General features: G+C 49.9%; 2 protein-coding genes across 2 annotated transcripts in view; both read left to right on the forward strand.

Moving 5' to 3' along the window:
- The first annotated feature begins 560 nt into the window (after positions 1-560).
- LOC128895349 (POU domain protein CF1A) lies at positions 561-4,170 on the forward strand. The gene has a single exon (XM_054157876.1). It carries the CDS (start codon positions 1,722-1,724, stop codon positions 3,087-3,089), a length of 1,368 nt encoding a protein of 455 aa, XP_054013851.1. The 5' UTR covers positions 561-1,721; the 3' UTR covers positions 3,090-4,170.
- Positions 4,171-4,211: 41 nt separating this feature from the next.
- LOC128895363 (uncharacterized) overlaps positions 4,212-22,367 on the forward strand; it is a 44,744-nt gene continuing 26,588 nt past the window's right edge. The window contains exon 1 of the mRNA XM_054157900.1: positions 4,212-4,347. Within this exon, the coding sequence (XP_054013875.1) occupies positions 4,259-4,347 (89 nt within the window). The 5' untranslated portion in view covers positions 4,212-4,258. The remainder of the gene's footprint in view (positions 4,348-22,367) is intronic.

Consider the following 22,367-nt stretch of genomic DNA (forward strand, 5'->3'; position numbering starts at 1 on the left):
CCACGACTGAAATACTCAAGATTTCAATTTGTCGCGTGTCCCTAACCGCGTATCTGAGAGCAAATATTCGTATTTCGCGCGAATCCTCTATTCTCGTTCGGCGGAGTCAGCCTCGAAATTGGGACCTGTTGCGTCAGTCTCGCGACCTTCGTGACCGGACTTCCTAGAGAGCCGCGAGTCGCGAGTGAGCCAAATCGACGACGTCCAAAGAGCAGATGTGGATGGGCAAGGGTTGCGACGCGTAGACGCGTTGAATTTTGAGGGAACGCGTGCAACAGCGAAGCGATCGAGTCGCGCGGCTGACGGTTTCTGTTCTGTCCTCACGGATCTCGGAGCAGGTTCGGTGTGCAGGCGCGTCGACGGCGTCAACGTTAGCGGACGCAGTCGAGCAGAGGCTCCGTTGCGCTCGGCGCTGATCGAGTCGAGTCGAGTCGCGAGTCGGAGCTGAGGCAGTGGTGGCGCTGTAGGGGCACGGAATGAGAGGACAGGGGTGAGATCGGTGGCGCCTGGGGTGCGTAGGCCGCCTAAGAGGCGCGGTCCCTGCTCGCCCCGCCCGACGGTGACGTTCGTCGACGGCCACCTTGCTCTTGGGGCCAATCGGAGCTGGTGCATTGGCCGTTGGTAGGGATGTGCAGGACGGTGGCGCGCATGAGTCGTTTCCACCGAGCGGCGGTCCGGGAGCTCGGGAACCTCGAGCGAGCTGCGAGGCGAGGCAGTCAGTCGCTCTCAGCTACGACATGCATAACGCATGAGAGAGCCCGAGCGAGATCTTTTGCGACCCGTCGTCTCTCCTCTCGCGCGCAACACACGATCGTGTTCTCTCTCCCTCTTATTCGTCGCGAACCACACACTCGCGACTCGGAGAGACAACCGTGGACGAGGAAAACGCACACACGCGCACCGTACGGAGTCACCGCTGTGCACCTTTTACTTGCCTACCGTGCTGGTGATCGTCCGCACTCGTCGTCGTGGATCCGTTTCGCGTTCCCGGAGTACCGTCCTGTGCCCGCGCCAGCAGCGTCGTCCCTAGACGTCCCGATCGCGAGTGTCGCGCCGTGCACCGTCTACGACACGAGCCTGTCTCTCGCCAGCAACCAACTCCACGATTCGTCGAGTGATAACGCGCGTCTCTGCGATGAGTGATCCACGGTAAAGGACTTCGCGAGTGATATTGTTCCGAGATTACAACGAAGACGCGTAAGCGTCTCCTGGAGGAGACGTTCTCCCCGGGTGGACGGGACAAGGTTCCACGAGGGAGATACAACGTTGTGTGTTCTTCGTAACGTCGCGGATTACCATCGTCGATCTGACAAAACTATGGACTACGAGTTGTTTGCACGCGCGAGGATGCCGCTTGCTCGGGATTTGGTGCGTCGTCGCGAACGATGGACTGTGCGCTGCGTGTGATCGGTGATCGCTGACCAAGGGAACAGGTTCTTCGTTCGGGAGAACAGAGAGGAAAGTGTACAGTCTGCGTAATCGTTCGAAGCGTTAAACGAGAACGATCCGTGAACTTTGTTCGCGCTACTCTGGAATCTACACCAGGAATCCACGGAAACGAAAAAAACAAACGGCATACGAGCGGCGGAGAACGACCGTCGACGAGGAGAGAAGAAGGTAAACCGAGAGGGTGCCCTGTCGGGGCAGCCCGAACGCTGGGCAGTAGAGAGCTAGGCAAACAGTGAGCAGGGTTGTCGAAACCTCTGAACGAGGGGAGGTAGATGGCAGCTACCACGTACATGCCGATTGGTAGCGCAGTGTCTTCCGAGCTGGATGTTGGTTCGGGATCCGGGATCGGGATGAACATCGCCGTGGGTGGCTACTCCTCGGGCTCGCCTCGCAGCGCCGCCGATGCCGGGGAGATGAAGTACATGCCGGCGCCGCAGCATCATCACCATCATCACCATCATCACCAGGTGTCGTCGTCCCCGTCGCCTAATGGACTCTCGCATCCGACGGCGAGCCTTTCGTCGGCGAATCCCTGGGTGAGCCTTCAACCTAGCAGCGATCATTGGGCGTCCTCGATGGGGATGCACCACACCAGCCATCATCCCCATCATCATCCGCATCAGACGAATGCCGGGTTGGATGTAAAACCTCTGACCGCGGCGGCGACCGCAGCCGCGGCCGCTGCTGCTGCTAATGAACAATCGATGCATCATCGCGGTGGTCCTCATCAATCGCCGGGGATGGGATCGCCTCATCCTTGGCACGCGCCCGTCGTCCCGTCGGCGCATTACAACCCCAGCGGTGGCGCGGCCTCGCCCTCCACCCTGCAACAATACCACGCCGCGATGAACGGTATGCTGCACCCCCATCCGCATCAGCATCATCCTCAGCTGCACAACCACCAGACGGGACTTCATCCGAACCTGAGGGACCCAGGTTCGCCCGGCGGACATCCGTTGCATCCTGGCCACGCGCACGACAGGGATCACAGCGCCGGCGAAGAGGACACTCCGACCTCGGATGATCTCGAGGCGTTCGCGAAACAGTTCAAGCAACGGCGCATCAAGCTTGGATTCACCCAGGCGGACGTCGGTCTCGCGCTCGGTACTCTCTACGGCAACGTCTTCTCGCAAACGACGATATGCAGGTTCGAGGCGCTCCAGCTGAGCTTCAAGAACATGTGCAAGCTGAAGCCGCTGCTGCAGAAGTGGCTCGAGGAGGCGGACTCGACGACCGGCTCGCCGACGAGCATCGACAAGATCGCCGCCCAGGGCAGGAAACGAAAGAAGCGCACGTCGATCGAGGTGTCCGTCAAAGGTGCCCTCGAGCAACACTTTCACAAACAACCGAAACCCTCCGCGCAAGAGATCAACACGCTGGCGGGCAGCCTGCAGTTGGAAAAGGAGGTGGTCAGAGTTTGGTTCTGCAACCGACGGCAAAAAGAGAAGAGGATGACGCCGCCGAACACGCTCGCTGAGGGTATGATGGAGGGTATGCCGCCCGGACACCAGGGACAAGCCGGTCTGCATCAGGGATACCACACGCAGGATCACCTTCACGGCTCGCCTATGGGGCACAGCCATAGTCCACCGATGCTCAGTCCTCAGGGTCTTACGGGCCACTCGTTGGCGGCTCACTAGCGTTCGCCCGGGCCTCCCCCGTTGGGCCTCTCGATAACCTCTCAAAACTTGGTGAATAACCCGGCGGTATCGTCGCCGCCGGACACGCTCCCTCCGTTCTATCATCATTACCTGCAGGCGCGCACAGGCAGCTACTCGACTACTTCGTAGCCGTGACCAACGAGCTGTCCCGACGCGCCTCGCGTTCTGTCCACTTCTTGTCGGCAGCTCGACGGAGGAGCCTACCACTATGGCGCGACGTAGGCACCACCGAACGATACGTTCGTGATACGCGCGCCAGGAGATATCGCACACATTCATCTCGATGAGGTTCAACGGGGTTTACGAGGCCGGGCCCATTAGGGAGGCCTGCTATCCAGCCCATTCGCCCTCGTGGTCGTCGTCAGCAACGCGCCAGGGAGTTCGTCGTGGACGCTTGTCCGTCATCGTCGGCAGCGATAAGATCGGATGTCCGTCGATCGTTCCGGCTGTGTTTGGATGTTGTCCGTTCTCGCGTCCGCGTCCACGTCCCCTGGTGTCTCGAAAGTGCCGTAAACGCGTGTAACGATCTCCTCGGTTCCGTCAGTCCGTTCGTTCGTTCGTTCGTTCGTTCGTTCGTTCGTTCGTTCGCGATAAAGGATAGACGCTGCGAGTTTGACGTCGTTCGACGTCCTCGACGACGCTTCAACTGCCCCTCCTTCCTCGCACGTGGCTAGCGATAAAAAATAAGTGCGCGATGTTCTCGTTTCTATCTCGAGGGGGACGTTTTGTGTGCATCGACGAACGACAGGAAATACCGACGGACACCGACGGACGAACGCCGCGACCGGTGGCGAATGATGGCGGTTGTGTTCGCGCGGGATTTGTACGAGAGGCAAACCCGCACGGATGATGTAACATAAGTAAATATGGACTGTAAATAATGTACCACGTAAAAGCTAGTAAGTTAAGTGATGAGGAGCGTGCATCGTCGAACGTCTCGTTTTCTTCGTTGTCGTCGCCCAGGGAACGGAAAATAAACGGGTGATAAAGTCGGAAGGGAGAGTTCGACGCCAGGGCGCGACGAAGCTAAATATGTTTACAAAAAAAAAAAAAAAAGAAACAGAGCAAAGACGAAAAGACGAACGAGACGAAGCTGATATTCGCGAAGAGGGAAACAGGACACGCGCCCGGAAAACGGGAGAAAATTAATGACGCGCGTGTTTCCTCGGAAAACCGTGTGCCGAATCCTAGCGACAGCAGAGCCCCCTCGCAAAGAAAAACCCCTTCTGTATAAAGAGTAAGTATATAAATATAAATAAATATATATATATAAATAAATAAATATATATATACACACACACGGAATGAATATAAATATTATATATGTATAAAATAAAACAAAGTCTATGTATATGAGAGAGAAAGAAATCTATGGCGACGTCGAGAGGTTGTAGCTATATTATATATTATTTGCGACGTTTTTATTGTCAAGACACCCGTTTCTCGCGGATGGTAAAATGAAAAAGAAAAAGGAACTATTGTAAACGATGAGACAGGTCTGTCAATATTATTATTTTGTCATGCGTTACGATAGTTTTCTTTTTTTTTTTTTTAATTATTATCGCTATTATATTTTCTTTCTTCTTTTTTCGTCATCTCTTTATTGTCATTTATTATTATTCTTTATTATTACCGATTACTATTAATTATTACTATTATTAATGTTATTATTGTCATTCCGTTCGCCCCGGAGGCTAATCGTAGAGCGAGAACTTTGCGTTACGGTCGTCGCCGGAGCCTCCTTCTTTGCTCTCTTTGTTCCTCGTTGCAATTGCTCTTTACGCTCCGTTTCTCTTCTCTTCTCTCTCGTTCGATCAAGTCGTTCTTATCGTCTCTCGATACAACGAAAGCTTCTCCTGCCGTCGAAAGAAAATTCCCTACTAGATGTCTCGCGGTAAACCGTCCCCATGCTAAATTACCTTTAATCTCCGATCATTAGCTTTTGCTTGAGTGGTAGTCGGTGAAATTACGTTGGGGAGCAGTCAGCGAATTTTTTGTATCGATTTGGAATGTTAAAGGAAAGACTGAGATCAGATATTTTGGACAGTACTCACGGTTATGTACAAATTTGTATGTATATATAAAAATCGAAGCTGGGAAATACTAGAAATAAATACGTTAGATTTGTTTAAGTTTGTGGATTGTTAATTGTTTCTTCGATGTTGGAACTGATACTCTCGCTCTGGGATTGGTCACTGGACGTCGCGCATCAGCATCAGACTTTTTCCGCGACGGAAACGCTCGTTTCTCGTAATTTTCTTCGAGCGTACGCGACGGCTGCGCGAGATCGTCAGTGAACGATGTTGATAAAAGTCTAAAGTCGTCGTCTTCTTATTTTCCCAGTTGTAAGTTTGAAAGATTTCTATTTTCATTAAAAGTTCCGTTAATTTTTGTAGCATTCGAAGCAAACCGAATACTCCGAACAGAATCTAAGAGTCTTTTCCTTGTTTTATTCTGTTTTAATTAATGTTCGATAGGTTTCGCTATGCCGAGTAGATACGGTCGACGAAAACAATCCAATCTCGTATGTTTCCCAAGAACTGAGAGGCGACACATCCGAAGCAATCGATTCGATTATTCTATTCGACGTTAATGGGCAAGAAAGGGAACGCTATTATTTTAATTTGTATCCACTTTGTTCGCAAAGAAGCCAGCAGGTGTTAATTTACGATTGCCCTTAAAATTCCCATCGAAGTCGAGGAAGAAGGTGCTCTTTTCTCACGAATACTGCGCCATGAATAGGCGATCGCGACCTCGAGGCTCCTTTTTTCACGCCTTTTCGCGCGTAGGTGGCCGCGCAGTTTGTTTCCTCCACCCCTTCGCTTTTTCTCCGAGTTTCTTTCCTCTCTGGACGGTTGTGTTCCGTGCTTGTGATGACACCCGATACCATGTACCGCGTGCCTACGCTAAACGAGACCCCAAGATTCGTGTCTTCTTTTTTTCCCTCGCGGTAGCCAAGCAGAGTGCTTTGAGTAGTATTGGCAAAAATTACTATCCTGATAAAACATTCCAATTTGATTCGTCCTCAAAAGTCTTATTTGGATAGTAATCTTATCAATTTCAGGCGCGAATTTGTCGAGGCAAAGATCGAATTCCGATCGTCGCCGAGCAGAAAGAATTCTCGAATAAATTTTTCGAAGCACGCGCGAATTATGCGAATCGCGTATGCGCGTGAGACGATCCACGACGCACGCGGCGTGCGCGAGTTGTTCGGCGGGGATTTCGAATGGTCGCTCGGAAAGATGCTGATCTGTTTTTCAAAGATTCTTTGTACGCCTACGAAACACACGGACGCAACGACTTGTTCGAAATTGATGGATGAAAATTCGTAGCTATCGGTCTATGAATTATTACAGGAGAAAATCGATGTGTACACGAGAAAAGACAGAGGCGACCATCGAATCGCAACAGTCTGTACGACAATCATGTACACTTCGTAATTATCGTTTAAACGTGGACGATAGTTGTCCAAACTATCGAAAAAATCGTTACGTTTGTGGGCCCCCGTTTACTCTGTGTATTTCAATTTGTCGCGGGAACAAATGAAATTCGAATCGTGTTCACCGTTACAGTGATAGAATTCCAGGAATGTTCGGCCACCTCGGCGTTTCCCAGGCCCACGAAATCGGTTCCCGTCGCTTTTCCACCGATTCACCGCAGTGCCATCAATATCCCTCCGGTAATCGGCTGGGACAGCGACGAGCTGCGTTTAAAAAGCCATAAAGATCCTCGTTCAAGAGGTCCGGCGGCCACGAAATCACCCAAATCTAGCCACGATCGTCCCTGCGCGGACCCGTGCAGGAGTAAACACTAGGAACAGGTGACGCGTTATCGTTCCCGACGGCTCTATTACCGAGCACGAGTTTAATAAGGGGGGGAGTGCAACCGTAAAAGTGACAGGTCCCGACGGTGGACAGACCGTGGCGATCGTACTCTTCGCAGCTTAACCCTCCAAAGACTCTCAGTGATTGGTCTCTGCCTCTAATGATACGCTCTTGAGCCCCATCGAATCTTCGGGCTCGTCTAGGACCTTGGTCATCTTTAATTTATTAGATTTACCTCAGGGAAGATCAAATCATTCTGTGAGAGATGTGGCGAGTATGTTAGGCGGTTAGGTGTTGATATGACAACTATGTCAGCGATCGAAATGTCTCGTCAACTGAGTAGTATTCCTATCCAATGACTTTTACTCAAGCTCGATTCTTATGCGAGTTCTAGCCATTGCCTGCTTACTAATAGGACCTGGTAGTATAGGGAACATCACTCAACTATAACACGTAAAATATTAGACAGTTTTTTTGTTTTGTACTTTGCGCGAAATGCGCAAAGGTTGGTTGATGTTCCACGCGAGCGAATCCTCAGGCGACGGCGGAGAGATTTCGCGATTACTTGCTCAATTGACCTCGACCACAGGTCTCCACCGAAAGTGTCCTGGAACCAAGCTCCAGAAACGCGTTTTCAGGTTTTATTTATTTATTTCGATACGACAAGAGAGAGAACGAGAGAAAAGGAGACAGGGAAACGGTGAATCGCGTGGCGTCCGTCGGTTGCCGTCTAGATGTCACTCCAATCGCGACTCTCGCAGAGCTTTCTCGACGAGGAGCTTTTCGATAAGGAACCAGTTCGCCACGCGTATGTTCCATTCCGTTGCCACTTATTTTTGGCCCTGGTTTTTGTTATTTAAAGAGAAAACTAGCAAAGGAATGGGAAAGCGAAGAACGATGGGGGCGATTTGTTGGGCCAACGAGATCCGTTCGAACCAGAGATGAGCAATGAAAACCCCCACGCGAATCTTTCGAATAACGAACGAAATAGTACTTTCCTGTTCGCTACCCTTGGAATAATAATTAGGATTTTATTTGTAGAATGAAAACTTGCTCCGTTCCGGTAGACGTCGCGAATAAATTGCCGTGGGTGTTGGTTTTATTCGTCGTCTGCTCTTCGAATAATCTCTGCCCATCTCTGGCTCGTAGCCACCGTTGTTTTGTTAATTTTTCTCCGTTAGTCGCGGTTAGATTATCGAAAATTATTGCGTCAACGACGAATGCGTGCTTCTGGCGAGAGAGTGAGACAACCGAGAATGCGTCCGCGTGTGAAAGTGAGACAAAAGAAGCGACCACGAAAAAAGGCATGTAAAGTTACTTATAGGGTGTACGCGAAAAAAATACACACACACATACACACACAGAAACGCGAAAAACGAATCGGAGAAACCGAAACACGCAAAAAAAAACTGTAAACAGCTCCTCCCTTCTCCCTTGTATATTATTATAATTAAACATTAATTATTATTAACGTAAAATAAAGATCTGGCGAATGGTGGTGACGTTTTGTTAGAATGGCAAAAACTAAATTACTACTGAATTTTAATTAATAAACGACATGAAAGTAATACAACAACAGAACTGGCGTTATTATTTGTTTTTTTTTTTTTTTTGCTCTCTTTGGCAATACTACACATCCCCGCATGCGGAACAGGGAGAGAATCTTTCTCGTGTTTGCTGACAAGGTAAATCACCCAATCGTTGATTTATTCGTGGCCCGATTGGAACTTGGAATTTCTTTAATAATTTTATCGAATTTATGTTTTGTTTGTTCATTGCTCGAATACAATTTTCCACCATATCTGGTTGCGCACAGACACGGAGCCCCCTTCGGATTCGTTACTCGAACCGATGCAACCGGTGGCAGAAGAATATGGACAAAAGAGACTGGTTTCTAGGACGCAGTCGTGGAGTCCAAGCGAAATTTACGCTCCGTTTGTTTAAACGTTTACTTCGAAGATCGGTGAATGGGAGTGTCTCGCGAACGATTCATAGACAATACTATTCATTATGATTCACACTAATCCTCGCTCGTTTAATTGACGCCAGCACAGACCACGTCGACCGTGGATTAATTGCTGCTTGTTGATCTTTCCTTTCTTTCTCGCGAAGACCATCTGTTTCAATGAGAAAAATAAGGCGAACTTTGAACAACTTCAGCAAAGAAACAAAATAAAGTTTAAATAAAGAAAGCAACAATAGAATTAAACTCGTTTCCGAGTTAATCGTAGGCTGAAGAAGAGTTGAAAATTTTTCATTGCAACAAATGATTATTGTTTCAAAGTAATCACCCGAGGAAATGCTAAATATCGATAGTTACTACGTTATCACCTCGCTAACTTCTTGCTCGATGACTAATATCAGGTTTTATTTCTATAGACTTTGAAACCGACTTGACACAATAAATAGAGCCATCATTAATTAAACTGCTTTCAACATAGCCTGAACTAGTTGTGGTTTTCCGTTAACAATATCACTCATTCATCTCATTATTCTCCATCGACCTGACACCTCGATGTGTACAATATCGATTACTAATCTGTTCGCCGATAAATATTTTCAGATTCCTGTCCCATTACTTTTTACGCGCAATCGAGTTTACCGACCTCTGGATTCACCCGCTTCCTCTAACGTCGAACGTCATCGATTCTTATCGGACCTATCTAGCGTCGAATTCGTTTTCGAGACACTTAATCGCCAGCTGTGCAAAGTAGATCACCTTTCCAGAAACAGCGTTGCGCAACCCTAGGATCCTCGAGGCGAACGATTACTCGCTTCCGCGCGCAAAAATTGGACCCGGTCGGGATCCACCTCCAATTATTTCGTGCCCGATTGGAACTGCGATCCGTGGGATTATGTAATCCCGTTTCGTCGCGCGGGGGAATCGAAATCTTTGCGGAATCGAGGTTTGAAGAGAGCCTCGTGGATTAATCGAACGCGAGGAGAACAAAATCCGGTTGGTCGAGAGGCTGCGCAAAGTCGCGCAACGATTGCCCTGCTGTTGCCGTGTAACCAGTTAATATATTATGTTTGTTAATTTAATTTAACACGCGACAAAGACGAGGAAAGAAGCAACATGCGTTGATTTTTCCTAAACCCGATCGATCCACGGAGGTGTCGCTTTACGATATTAATAATCGAACGACTCGATTGTCGATGGCATTGACGAGATTGGTCGTCTGGTGGACAAACCAGTCCGTCGTTTAACAGATTTACCGACAGCTTGCACCGAGAGCTATAATGATCTGATGCTTGGGAACGAAAGTGTGCAAACTGGAAACGACCCATTGAGTGTCTGAGCGTTGACTGAAACGGTAGTCGATTCTCCTTGGAAGAAAAAGAAACTCTGCAGGTTTAGATCCTTCCCCTTTCTTCGACCCTTTGGCCCAGTCACTTGGGTGCTCTCCGCGTCGGCCCAGTGAGGGATCCTTTGTGGCACTTGCGTGTGTCACGGTGGAACTGGATTTGCACGGTGAGCATAAGCTATTGCCAGCGAATGCGCGGCTTGTTTACTCGCTAGATGCTGTGGGAAACGCATACTCGCGACGAGAACGTTCGACCATGAGGTTAGGTAGCCGCGAAATAAATTTCCAAACGAATTTGAGCACGCGACTGTCATCTTGGCCTCGTCAGACCCACTCCCACTCCCGAGTGATTCGCCATCTAATAATAATTATCGAGCGTTGTCGGCGAAAAACGTCTCGAACGTCGAGTGGTGGTACTCATTCCGAGCTCATTCCGAGGGACCATCACGGGCACCGGACATCTCCTGTCCGTATAAAGGCGTTGATCGGTCAGCAGACACGCGTTTCCGGTTCCTGCGTCTGACGAGCGATACTCCTCAGGCTGCCTCGGCGACTCGCGTCGCTTCGCAGCGCAGCCGATTATTACGTGGAAGCGCGAATTGCGTTTAATTATGCATGGAGAGAAGCAGCGCGATTAACCGGTGCGATAAGGTGGCGCGGGAGGCGATCATCGGCGAAAAGGGAGGCGATTCTTTCTGTTAGGTTCGCGGTTAGAGGTAGACCTGGAACGGCTGGTGACCGTTAAATCGATTTTCAGAACAGGTTTGAATCCCGGGGCGAGCTTGTCCACCCCGTATCGACTCTAGGATCTCTCCGAGACGTAATTTTTGCGACATCCAGTGACGCAACTAACCGGGGGTCCCCAGCTATCGGATTGTCGGAGACGCTCGATCAGTCTCGTTATCGCCACGCCGGAATGCGGTTAATCGCCGCGTTTCCGCCGTTGCACCTGCCTTAGCGGACACTCGTTCCGTTTGAAAACAAAAAGGCGAGAGGTCAGGCAAAAATTGATATCGAAAGCTGAGAAAATTGCCGGGTACCACGGTATCTCGAGAGCATAGACTAATATACAGATACTTGTCGCGGGAGATTTGTTCGATAACTGTCGCGTGGTTATCCCCACTCTTCGAGCTTTCTTACCGTACGTCTAACAACTTGAAAAGTTCTCTATTCTTCTTCTTTATGCTTAATCGACACTCGCCGAATCTCCGCAGCGTCTTGACTCCTCGACTTCTCGCGTCTCGAGGAGACGTTTGCTCGCGGGAAAAGGCGCAGAATCAGGTGTCAACCAGGAAATCGTCGGACGGTTTCACCTAGTCGGTGCGTGATGCGCGCGTACAATGAGAGTCGCGGCGAAAGGGGGTGAAACTATCAGGCGGAGACGGAGGGGATCCCAGCCAGCAAGGACAGTGACACGCCGGAGGCTGTCGGGGGGAGGGAAAGTGGCGCGCGGAGGTACGAGGGAGGGATGATAAAAGTAGTTAGGAGACAGGCGAGCAGAGATTTCACAGACGGAGGGGAAAAAATGCTAGAGAAATGGAAAGTGAGGGAGGGACGTGAAAGGGGTACGAATTGGGGGCCAAAGAGTAAGGAGAAGGAGACACAAATGGGGAGAAAGGAGACTGGGCGGACGGGGCAGGGACGTCGGCGTCGATCGGAGGCGCAGGCGTCGGCTACCCCCTTTCCAACAGAGGCGACATGCGCTTTGGCGAACGGTCTAGCCGTCCTCCTCGTTCATCCTTCGACGTTCCACCCTCTGTTAGTCGCGCAACGTTTCGTTCACACCTACCAAAATTACTGTTATAGGCGTACCGTGACGTCTGCGTACACTGCCCCAACGGCCGCGTACGTGCACGTTGGAGATTCGCGTTACGGCTTATCCTCCCAATCCTCTGATAAGAGTTTGTCGATACTCGGGGATATCGTCCTACGGATTATTCAATCGGGATCGTCCTTTCTCTGCGGCGCGGCGATAGTCCTGGACCATTAAGTGTCCAGCCGAAACGGTTGCCATCGTAGATGGTTTCTCCAAGTTTGTGTATCGGTCATCCTCCCATGCAGTGGCTCTCAAACGCTTCTCGTCGTTTCCTCGATCCCCATGCTGGTAGCACCAAGTTCATTGCATGGACCTCGAAAATTAAGTTACTCGTTGCGAAGCAGATGGCTCAACAGGAAGAAGATGCCGCAGCCACCTGCGGTAAAAATAGAATGCTCTCAACCGCAGCGAATGTCGCTGCGAATGCCTTCGTCCAGGTCTTGGTATGTCTGCTCGTACAATCGTCTCATTAGACGCCGTTGCGTTGCGTGCAGACAGCATACTTTTGAAATTGAACTTTCACGCCAAGTGATCTCTGGGATGTGGCAGGCCGAGGGATCTATGGAACCTGGCAGACCTCCGGAGGCTCCGCGAGAGCTGCTAGCAGGGCTCGTTGTCATTCCACGGACGCATTAGCGAGGCGTGAACAGATCCTGACAGCGGCGCATTGATTTAATAGCCGATCCCCACACTAGGATCGCCGTCGTCGTTGACGCCGTTGTCTCCGTCGGCCACGTTCTCCTCGCGAAACGGACGTAGGTATACGTACAACGCCACACGTCCGTTCGCGCGAAGAGGAACGACGTCGACGATACTCGGCACGCGTGTGCAGAGGAAACAATTGAACGCCATCCTTCCTTCGCTTCTTGCGCTCCGCAGGCCTTCTCCCTCCTGCCACCACCGCCCCCTCCTCACTCCCTGTACCCCCGTGCCCCGTCTCTTCCTCTGCGGGCAGCCAGCGAAGCTTAATAAGCACAGCTACCTACATTCCATTTCCGGTGCGCTGACGTCACTTGACAATCCGGCTACGGAGAGCTCGTCGAGCCACGTACAGAGAGCCTCGTCCATCGTTTAGGTATACCCACACCTAGCGCGGCCGCGATTTCCTCTCGCGGCCTCCGATCGACGCCCAACGTCGCCCCGATATCGAGGACGCCGCGGTCTTCTGACCACGTTCCAACCGTTTTTCCACCGTGTGACCCCCGTTGCTGCACGCTGGAGCCCCCCAACACGCTCGGGGACTCGAAAGGCGACCTTGACCAGCCTCGCGATCGGGCCCTCTTGTGGCCCGATGATTTCGAGATTTCTAGACGGGCTAGAGCAGGGTATGATAGACTTTCTCTTGGACTGGCAGAGGAATCCATCCAACTTTTGGGAGTCGAGGTTGGGAGCCATGTTACCGGACATATGTAATCGTACGGGATGGACGAATGCTTTGTGATCCCGCATTGCCAAGTTGCTCATCTTCTTGGAAAGTCTGCGTTTCTTTTTCTTTGATCCAAAGATCGACGGATCTATCCTTGTACCATAGGCTTTTCGTCATCTGACTGTCCTGCATCGCCCGAACTCTGATCCAGAGTCCAGTACCCCAGCTGAAAGATGCTGCTCCCTCCCCAGTTCTTCTTTAGTTTTCCATCGAATTTTCGATGCTCGTTCTTTTTCTCCCGTCGACTCGCGGCGATATTGCGTAGCTGATAGAGAAAGAGACAGAGGAGGGAGAGAAGCGATCGTCCGAGCAGCGCGAGCAAGCGAGCAGGTAGGCCTTGAACAGCTCCGGACCCACGCGTACAGCTCTCTAAGAGTGTTCGCTGCTCGTATATAGAGGCATTCTCGGTTGGTGCTGCCGGGCAAAAGACAGATAAATAACTCAGGTATGGCATTGGCTAAGTAAACGAGCCTACGCGCGCATTCGTGAAACGTACACCTGTACGGATCGCGCGCGTACAGCTCGGGTCCCCGCGTGCGCGCCATCCACCAACGCGATCGCACACGTTCACAGACACGCGCGCGCACTTTCACGGATACACACACGCGTACACCTCTTTGTTCCTTCTTCCTCCCTTTGGCCCGAGTCCCTCTGTTCGCGTTTCTTTCACTCGAGCGGCAAATTCTCGCGTAGGCGTGACTCGCGAGAGTGTCTCGCTGATCCTACGGACGACGCCGTTTTCATAAGCGGCCAAAGAGCGCGGGCATCGATCGAGGTCGTAGATACAATAAAGATCGAGCGTGGCTCGTTTAGGCTAGCCCCACGTCGAGCGCAGGGATTTTGTAAACGATGTGAAACAATTGCGCGTCGCACATTCGCGCGTGACTCACGCGACGTATGTAATAGAAACCGCGAGGAAGATTACGCGCGATGTTCGGTTTTCTGTGTTCGATGAACTTGGTGTATTTTCATCAGGAAGCCTTTTTTTTTCGTGCCAACGAACCGAAAGGTCCTTTACCGTTTTACGATCGGAAACCTCGTTATCAAGATACGAACAGTCCAAGTTTTTGCGTGTGTGGGAGTACGGATCAGCTGACCGCGGTACAAAATGGCGCGCATCGGGACCAACACGTCTCTAATCGGTCGTATCTGAGCGACGGGGCCTCCGAATGCAAAACAGTGAATGATTTTTCGATTTATTTTTCTCAGAAAAGTTTATCCTCGAGTCCTACATATAAAAAAAAAAAAGCTTTAAAAAAATCTTGCAAAGCTTTCCTTCGGCGACGATCGTTAGATCGTGTCACTCGATCCTTGTGGGGAATGACGATCTCTGGCCTAGCCTAAAGACTTGACGGATCCCCGCGGCGAAGAAGGGCCGCGGCGTCGAATAGCTGGGATTCCGCTTTCTACGCGCCAATCGGAGCTCGTTCTCCAATTTCGGAGACACGGAGAACGCTCGCGTCCAGTTTGGTCGGATTTAACGATCGGTCTCGTTGACACGGTATCTGGATTCCACGGCCGAAGGACGAGGAGCGTAAATTACAGCGACTGGCTCGCGCTGCTCTCCGCCGGTCGCGGAATCAGACCGGAAAGCGGCTCGCAGGTCTCTGAAAATTTTCCTCTCTCGTCGTAACGATAATTAGCGATCAAGGGAACGCTATTTAGTTCTGTTTCGATATTTATCATCGTCGCAGTTGGATCGAAACGGACCAAAGGTAAACGAAATCGCTTGTTCCGACACTGATGGCTTCTCTTTGGGATGACGCGAAGAGGTCGAGGTTTTCTCCGCGATTTCCTGGAGAGAAAATGTGGTCGTAGCGAGGCAACCATCCGCCATCATCGGCATCCTCCAAGATTCGCGTTCGACGTGTGACGTCGCGTCGGCGTCGGCGTCGGCGTCGGGCGCGCGAGATACGAGCGAACTGACGGACGACCGACTGGCCGCACGCCTCCTTACTCACTTATGAAGTTAATTGAGGGCAAACGTCCACCACCGATCCTACTGACTAACCCGAAAACATCACCGACCCGATAACCTCTCGTGATCGCGCCGCAGCGAATTGCGTCGAAAAAAAATTGTTCCCAGCCAGAATCGCCGACCTCGATTACGCAACTTGCCTTTATCTCGCACCATCGACGGATAGACGTTGATCGTGGTCGAAGATCGAGCGATCTGTCTGCTCCAGATGCGATCGGTGCGCGTGCGACCGCGCCTCCGCCGCGTTCCTCTCGACGACGTCGTCGTCGACCTTCGCCGAGCAGCTCATTCCTCGGTCGGAAAAACGCTTTTACCGCGAGCTATTGCGTTCTAGTAGCCTTCGACAGCCAGGGTGGACTCCAAGACCTGTTTTTCCATTTTTACTGCACGCTTTTCCTTAAGCCGTGCCGCTCTTGGAACGCGTTTCAAATTCTAAATTAATGCTACGTCGAGAGTGGAATGGGCAGAGGGTTGAAATTTTATATGGCGAGGGTGTTCATCTGAACGCAAGGATTAAAATAGAATTCCATAGTACAAACGATTAAATTCGTACCTATAAGTATTTCGTAAAACAAGTTAATCGAATGATCGTGCAACGTTGGATAACGACGATTGCGATCTCCAATTTTGACGATGATAAATCTACGCGGAAATCGATGTAATCGTTTGAATACCAGGAACATTATCAGTAGTCCTTTTTTACCTGTGTTTGCTCGCGACCTGATAATTTATCGCGTCGATCGCTACGTGTTTTACGAGCAGCGAGGCTTCCGGTTGCCCCGATGTCGCGTTATTGACGCGCCGATCGCGACACGAAGATCGTTCTGTCGCGGAAAATCTGCGTTGGGTGATTTTCTTATCGCCTCGACAAAAACAAGAGTGTTCCACTAGACAGCTACTTCTTTATATTAATTGTCGAATAATTAATTATTCCGAGCTAACGTAATCAAGATAACCGAGGGTAATCGTGGGTATGCATTCAACGATCGTTCGTGCAATTTACTCTACCAGATGGTTTTACTAACTTTTACGTACTTTTGAAAGTTGTTTGCCTTTCATTGATTACGTTTCCTTCGCGAGTTGTGGCAATGGCAGACGAGAGTAGCGGGTCGAAAGGGCGGGAATTTTTAAAGGGAGGAAATACGCTCGCTTCGGTTGGTTTCTGACCCTGTTCGCCAAGCTGTCAGATCGCCAGAGCGAACTCAACGACCGCGACCGGATGAATTATACTAATGGCGTGACAAGTTACAAATATTGAATCTAATTATGGTAATGCGCCGGTAATCTATTTGCATTGCTGAATAATGAAGACACAGGTGGCACGGAAAGATCCCACCCAGGTTCCCCGTGCGAGTGACCCAGAGACAGAGAAAGCAACGCGGAGGCTCGCGTGGAGCGCCAATGAGAGAGAAAGAGAGACAGAGAGACGAATGACCGACTTCCAGCAGAAAGAGACGGCACGCATCTCTACCTAACGTCCGATCCCTCCGGCCACCATTCAACCAGGAACCAAAACTCGGTTTCCATCGGGAATGGGAAGAATTCCCATCTGAATAATAATATCGCGTAATCGATAAAACATAAACAGTGTTCGTTGTACGTCAAGGAAGAATTACAATTAAAATTATAGAATGGAATTATGATTCACTCTAAAATCGTTAGTCGCCTCGATACTTTTAAACCAAATACTCGTAACTCCACTTAAAATCAATAAACTACCACAAACATACTTTTATTCATGAAGATGATCAAAAACAAGCAATTACCGACATCATGTCTCAAACTAATCATAGGTTGCGTTAAATGAATGCAAACTAACCTGTGTAATTGTTCGATTGAACAGACATCGCTGATAAATCACTGTAATGTATTTTTATTTATCGTCTATTAGCGTAATAGAATTTTGACCCATTCGTGAAAGCCCGGAACTCGACGAGGACAATTGGAGCACCGTCACGATACTTTGCATAACTGGATATTTAAATCTAGCGGTCGAACGTTCATCCTAGAGATCCTTCGAGTGTACACTAACGCTCAAAAGTCTTAGGACACTTGCTCATTTTAACGCGACTTTAGCGTTTCGAGTAATTTGTGAATGTTTACCTACTTTCGTTATCTAATGTATGCAATCCATTACTAGTTGCTGACCTAAATGGGGTTGCCTTGGATATTTTCTTAAATTATAATATTTCCAACAAACAAATTAAAAATATTTTTACCGATTACCCATTTGCATGTGTTAGAGGTCAAGTTTAATAACCTCCCTCTAATCGGCATTGGTTACGTCCTGGAGGGGATGATTTAGTTTCACTTTGCTATCTATCGTGCACCTTTCAAGGTTGCAAATTTTTTATTCATAATAGAGGTCACCTCTTCAAACAATAGTTTTCCACTTTTTAAAAAAAATAATGGTCGCATGTTTTCAGACTCACGTGACGTACACTAATCGTGCCAAGCGACTTTTGAGCGAAAGTGTAGATGTCCGCATACGAAAATAAGTCGAAACGCTCAGGCACGCAAAATGTCTTATTCATTAATTCCTGCGGCGCCGTTATTATTCGAGCGTTTATTATTCATTCGGTTATATCACTGGTTACCACGCGCCGCGCTTCCTCCGTCGGAGCATGTAATTCTGGAATCGAGAATTTCACTCGAGCCACCAGTTTCATTCAACCGTTCCTCTCCGAGAACACAGACATCGCGGCTCCGATTTCTTTGCTACAAACGAAAAATCTATTCCTCTTCCTCTTTCTCTGTAGATATCTGTTAACCAAAATTTTGAAATATTAGGTGGACTGGAAAGTAATGTCATTTCTGCGACTCTCGGTACTTGTTTATCATCCAATAGGCTCATTAATTTTCATCGAGCATTGAAAATTTGCGCAGTAGATGGCAAAAGGCTGTTGATAACGAGGGCGAAAATTTTCTGTTCGTTTAATATAAATGTTACCGTAACGAAAAGTGACTACTGGCCCAGTGTCGTGCGTCGCGGCGGTAGGATCGCGTGCGTGCACACCCGCGGCGCAAGACGTCCCGCTTTTTTGCGCTCGTCTCGCTCACCCCCTGTCCGTCGACGACAAGAATGCGGACGTTTGATTCAATTATGTGTCACACGGATTGGCGTCGGCTCGAATTCGTGCCGTCACGCTTTCAGCCGACGGAACGCGAGCGAAATGCCTCCTCGGCGAAGTGACTTTTTCCCGCGGCTCCTTTGGCCCTTTTCCGCTCACGTGACGAGCTCGTGCTCGCCTATCCCCTGCCCCGTCGCGAATTATCCCGTGCGTGCCGTTTTATCCTCGCACGCGACCCCCGAGACCGATAAACCGTCGGATTACGGCGGCGTTTTGCTCGAAAACTTTTTCGCGAATCTCGCCTGGGCCCCTTCCGTCCGGTCTAATCGAAAATCCGTTGCAAAGTTTTCGCCCCAAGTTTTGGCCGACCCGCAGGACCGCGATAAAGATTCCCGGGATGCCGCGCTTCGACGAAAATGTTCGACGATGCGAAACTTCGATCCTTGGCCCATTTCTGCGGTGGAGACTCGTGGATTTTTCGAAACGAATAGTGTGGCAACGGTTTATTTCGTCGAGGAAGAGCGTAGTAGTATTTTTGTTTAAAAAAGTTATCGAGTTGGCTGCCATGCTTTTCCGCGAATGGTAACAAATTCGAGGTTCCATCGCGACAGGACGTGGGCGTCGTATTTTCAGGCCGAAGGATGGACGAGCGTCCGCCGATCGTAATTGGATTGGCGAGTATATTTATCGGCAGCGTTGCTGCGCGCCGGTAACATTTGTACGCTATCGAATCTGCAGCGTATTTGCGCCCCCGAGTAATTTTATTGACCTTTCAGACCGCGCCGACACCCGCTACTACGGGATTCCGGCTTCGTAAATTCGCAGCTGCACCGGATCGACCGACTCGCTAACGAATTTATAATTCCGCTCGAAAGTTTATCGCCGATTCCTTCGATAACCGGTCTGTGGATGGACCACACGCGCGGATGTTTATATTATTATGTAGATGTACTACATAATAATACAATTTATAGTTCCCGAACAATTCGACAGTTTGACAATTCCACCTGCAACCGTTCCTTTTAAGTATGGAAACTCCGGTCGCCACTCGACAGGGACGACAGGGTGTTCCTGCACTTCCGCGACATTATGTATATACTCCCTTACGCGCCAAATTTCTGACGTCCACGTATTACCCATGCCGATATACATAAACATATCCTGATCGTTAATTGTTTCGGGCTACCCTGTTATTCGGACGCATAAAAGGCGCGTCATTCTAGGGCGAGGGGGAGGAGGAGGGGGGGGGGGGACGCGTGTCTGGTCCCGGGGCGATGGAACGCGTGTCTCGTGCCGGTGGCGCATTCCGCATGCCCGCGGGAGGCCGATAAAACGTATGCAGATTAAAACATTTTATTTGAATGATAATATAACACTTGTTGATGCGAGCGCGTTGGCCTAGGTTAGCATAATAAACATTATGTAGATCCGCACAGCCGCGGCGAGCTATCCGTTCCGGCTACGTCCCGTCGTTACACAAACGCCGTTAACTCGCCTATGACTACCTCTCGCGAGCGCCTGTATTCGTTCCCTGTGTTCCTACGTCGCGTACAAACGTCCTCCCCTCCTCTATCTTCCCCTACCTCCCCGCCAGCGCCCTTCCAGTGGCCCGTTCTTCTCGTATGCACCCCTCCACGCGGTCTCGCCCGCCCCGTGCCCCATCCACGCGAGACGTTCATTCATTAAAACCCGGCAGACCGCGTGCATTCTCAATTTTATCGACGGTCACGATCGAATCGCGGCGAGTCGAACGCCGTGCTCTTTTCGGGGCACACCCGATTCGCGAAGATCGACCGCGATCGATTGGAATGCGACGTCCCCGTTTGGCAGCTTCCGCCACCGACCACCCCGAAGCCGATTCGCTTAAACCCGATTCTCGTATACACGGAGGACTTCCTTTAAACGACTTTACGTTAACCATAAGGGTCGCGTTAACACGAAAATGTATTCATCTGTGTAATCATCTGCGATGATTCGTCTCCGTCTTGGCTAGGACGGAGTCGAGGATCGTACGCGTCGAACGATCGATTCCAGTGCGTTTAATCGCTTCGACGCGGCGATTGAATTCCGCGGAGTTAAGTAGTCTGTAGGTGTCGGACGGAAAATGTCAAGGAGAAGGCGAGGCGGAAGGCGCAGCGTCGATTTTCGTCTCGGGACAAAATTCCTGAACGAACGGTCGCGCGAATGGACTCGCGATGGAATCGAATTTGCGATGCAGCTACGTCTCGCGTATCGCCGTTACGGGCCGCCTAATCGACTCCTGGATGGCCCATAAAATCGAGCCACTTAATATACGCTCACCGATCGCGGCGTGAGTCACGCTCATCCGCGGCGCGTTTCTAATCTCGAACGAGCGACGATTCAATTAGCCGTTCGCTCTTTCCTGGCCTCTGAAGTAGGACTGGAGCATCTCGTTGAATATTTCGCCGAATATAATTTGAATATATTATTCGAATGCCTGGTTGCTCTGGATTTAATGGGTAGGATTCGCAGAATCCATTCTGCGCGAGAAAAGAAAGGGAAAAGTCCTTTACGATTTTGGAATCGGAAGATTCGTTAGCTAGATACGAGCAATTGAAGTTCGTTAATGTGACTCTCGGTGCGCGCCATTTTGTAGCTCGATCAGCTGATCGCGTGTTAGACCTTCACACGTCTGTATCTCGATAACGAAGCCTCGGATTGCAAAATGGGAAAGGACTTCTTTACTCGTTTTGACTCGAACATTATTCGAGGCTACTCTAAAGTTTCATTCAAATTTATTTGTTGTTTGATGCGCGAGAGATCTAAACTTTCAGCGTCTAGCCGCGAGTCTTTCAGCGAGATCGTCGATAAAAATCGAATGGAGCCTCGTTCGCTGGCGGTCCCGCGTTTACGACGTTCGTCCGACGCGTCGAGAGCGTTTTATAACCGGCCTGTTGCTCCTGGCTAGGATAGCAGACGCGAGAGAAACGGCCCCAGAAATAAAAAAGAAACGCTTTTAAACTCTCGAGCCCCCATCGTCCACGTTCTCCGATTCACGCGGAAGGTAATTCTATCGCGCGAGTCCAGTCCTCTTCAGCGAGGGTCAAGGGACAATCGAGAGCGTAACGTTCCTGCTAACGGGGAATAGGAAACCTCTTGCTTTCGTTCGATAACAATTGTTTATGGAAGTCACTCTTGAACGCTTCGAATTCTTTGAAATCGTATAATATATTTAGATGAATCGGAAACATAAAATTTGATTTACGTACTTAACATAAGAGCCGTTCGGATCGATTGCTATTACATCCCTTGTGACAGTCTCGATAAGAATACGAGTGGTTTAAGTCGTCCTTTCGTTGATTTCGAATTTGTTGAAAATGGGTGGTAGTTCTCTGCTAGATCAATAAATAAATAATAAATAAAATATCACTGGTCGAAGGTGCGCTCTTCGTGGTTGAAAATGCGACTGGTCGTAAAGCGTCTAGTTTATATGAACGCGAAACAGCTCGAATGAACGCGGCATGAACTTCAGCGAACAGACTCGACACCAAGTGGCCGCGATAATGGGACCTATGACACGCACATGCGCGCGCGCGCGCGCGCGGTCGCCTAAGTTAAGTGGCCAGCACTCGCTGAAAATAATGTTCAATTCCGACGTAACTGCACCTATGACCCTGACTCCTCTCGGTTTACCTTGAGCGTTCGCTCGGAAACCCCAAGGAATAATGCTCCAGCGAGTGGGTGGCGCGGTGAACGTTCTCCAAAACTCGCTACCGAATGATTCTCTCCATCTTGACATCTGAAAGAACGTTCCTTCCTCCGAACGTGGATTCCTTTCAACTTTTCTTCTATTCGTGGTAGTATGATTTCCGATAG

Source organism: Hylaeus anthracinus, unplaced genomic scaffold, assembly GCF_026225885.1.
Source record: "Hylaeus anthracinus isolate JK02 unplaced genomic scaffold, UHH_iyHylAnth1.0_haploid 5, whole genome shotgun sequence".
Taxonomy (NCBI): Eukaryota; Metazoa; Arthropoda; class Insecta; order Hymenoptera; family Colletidae; genus Hylaeus; species Hylaeus anthracinus.

Excerpts from the sequence above, each read along its gene's own strand:
- LOC128895349 (XM_054157876.1), top strand. The coding sequence starts at position 1,722 with ATGGCAGCTACCACGTACATGCCGATTGGTAGCGCAGTGTCTTCCGAG.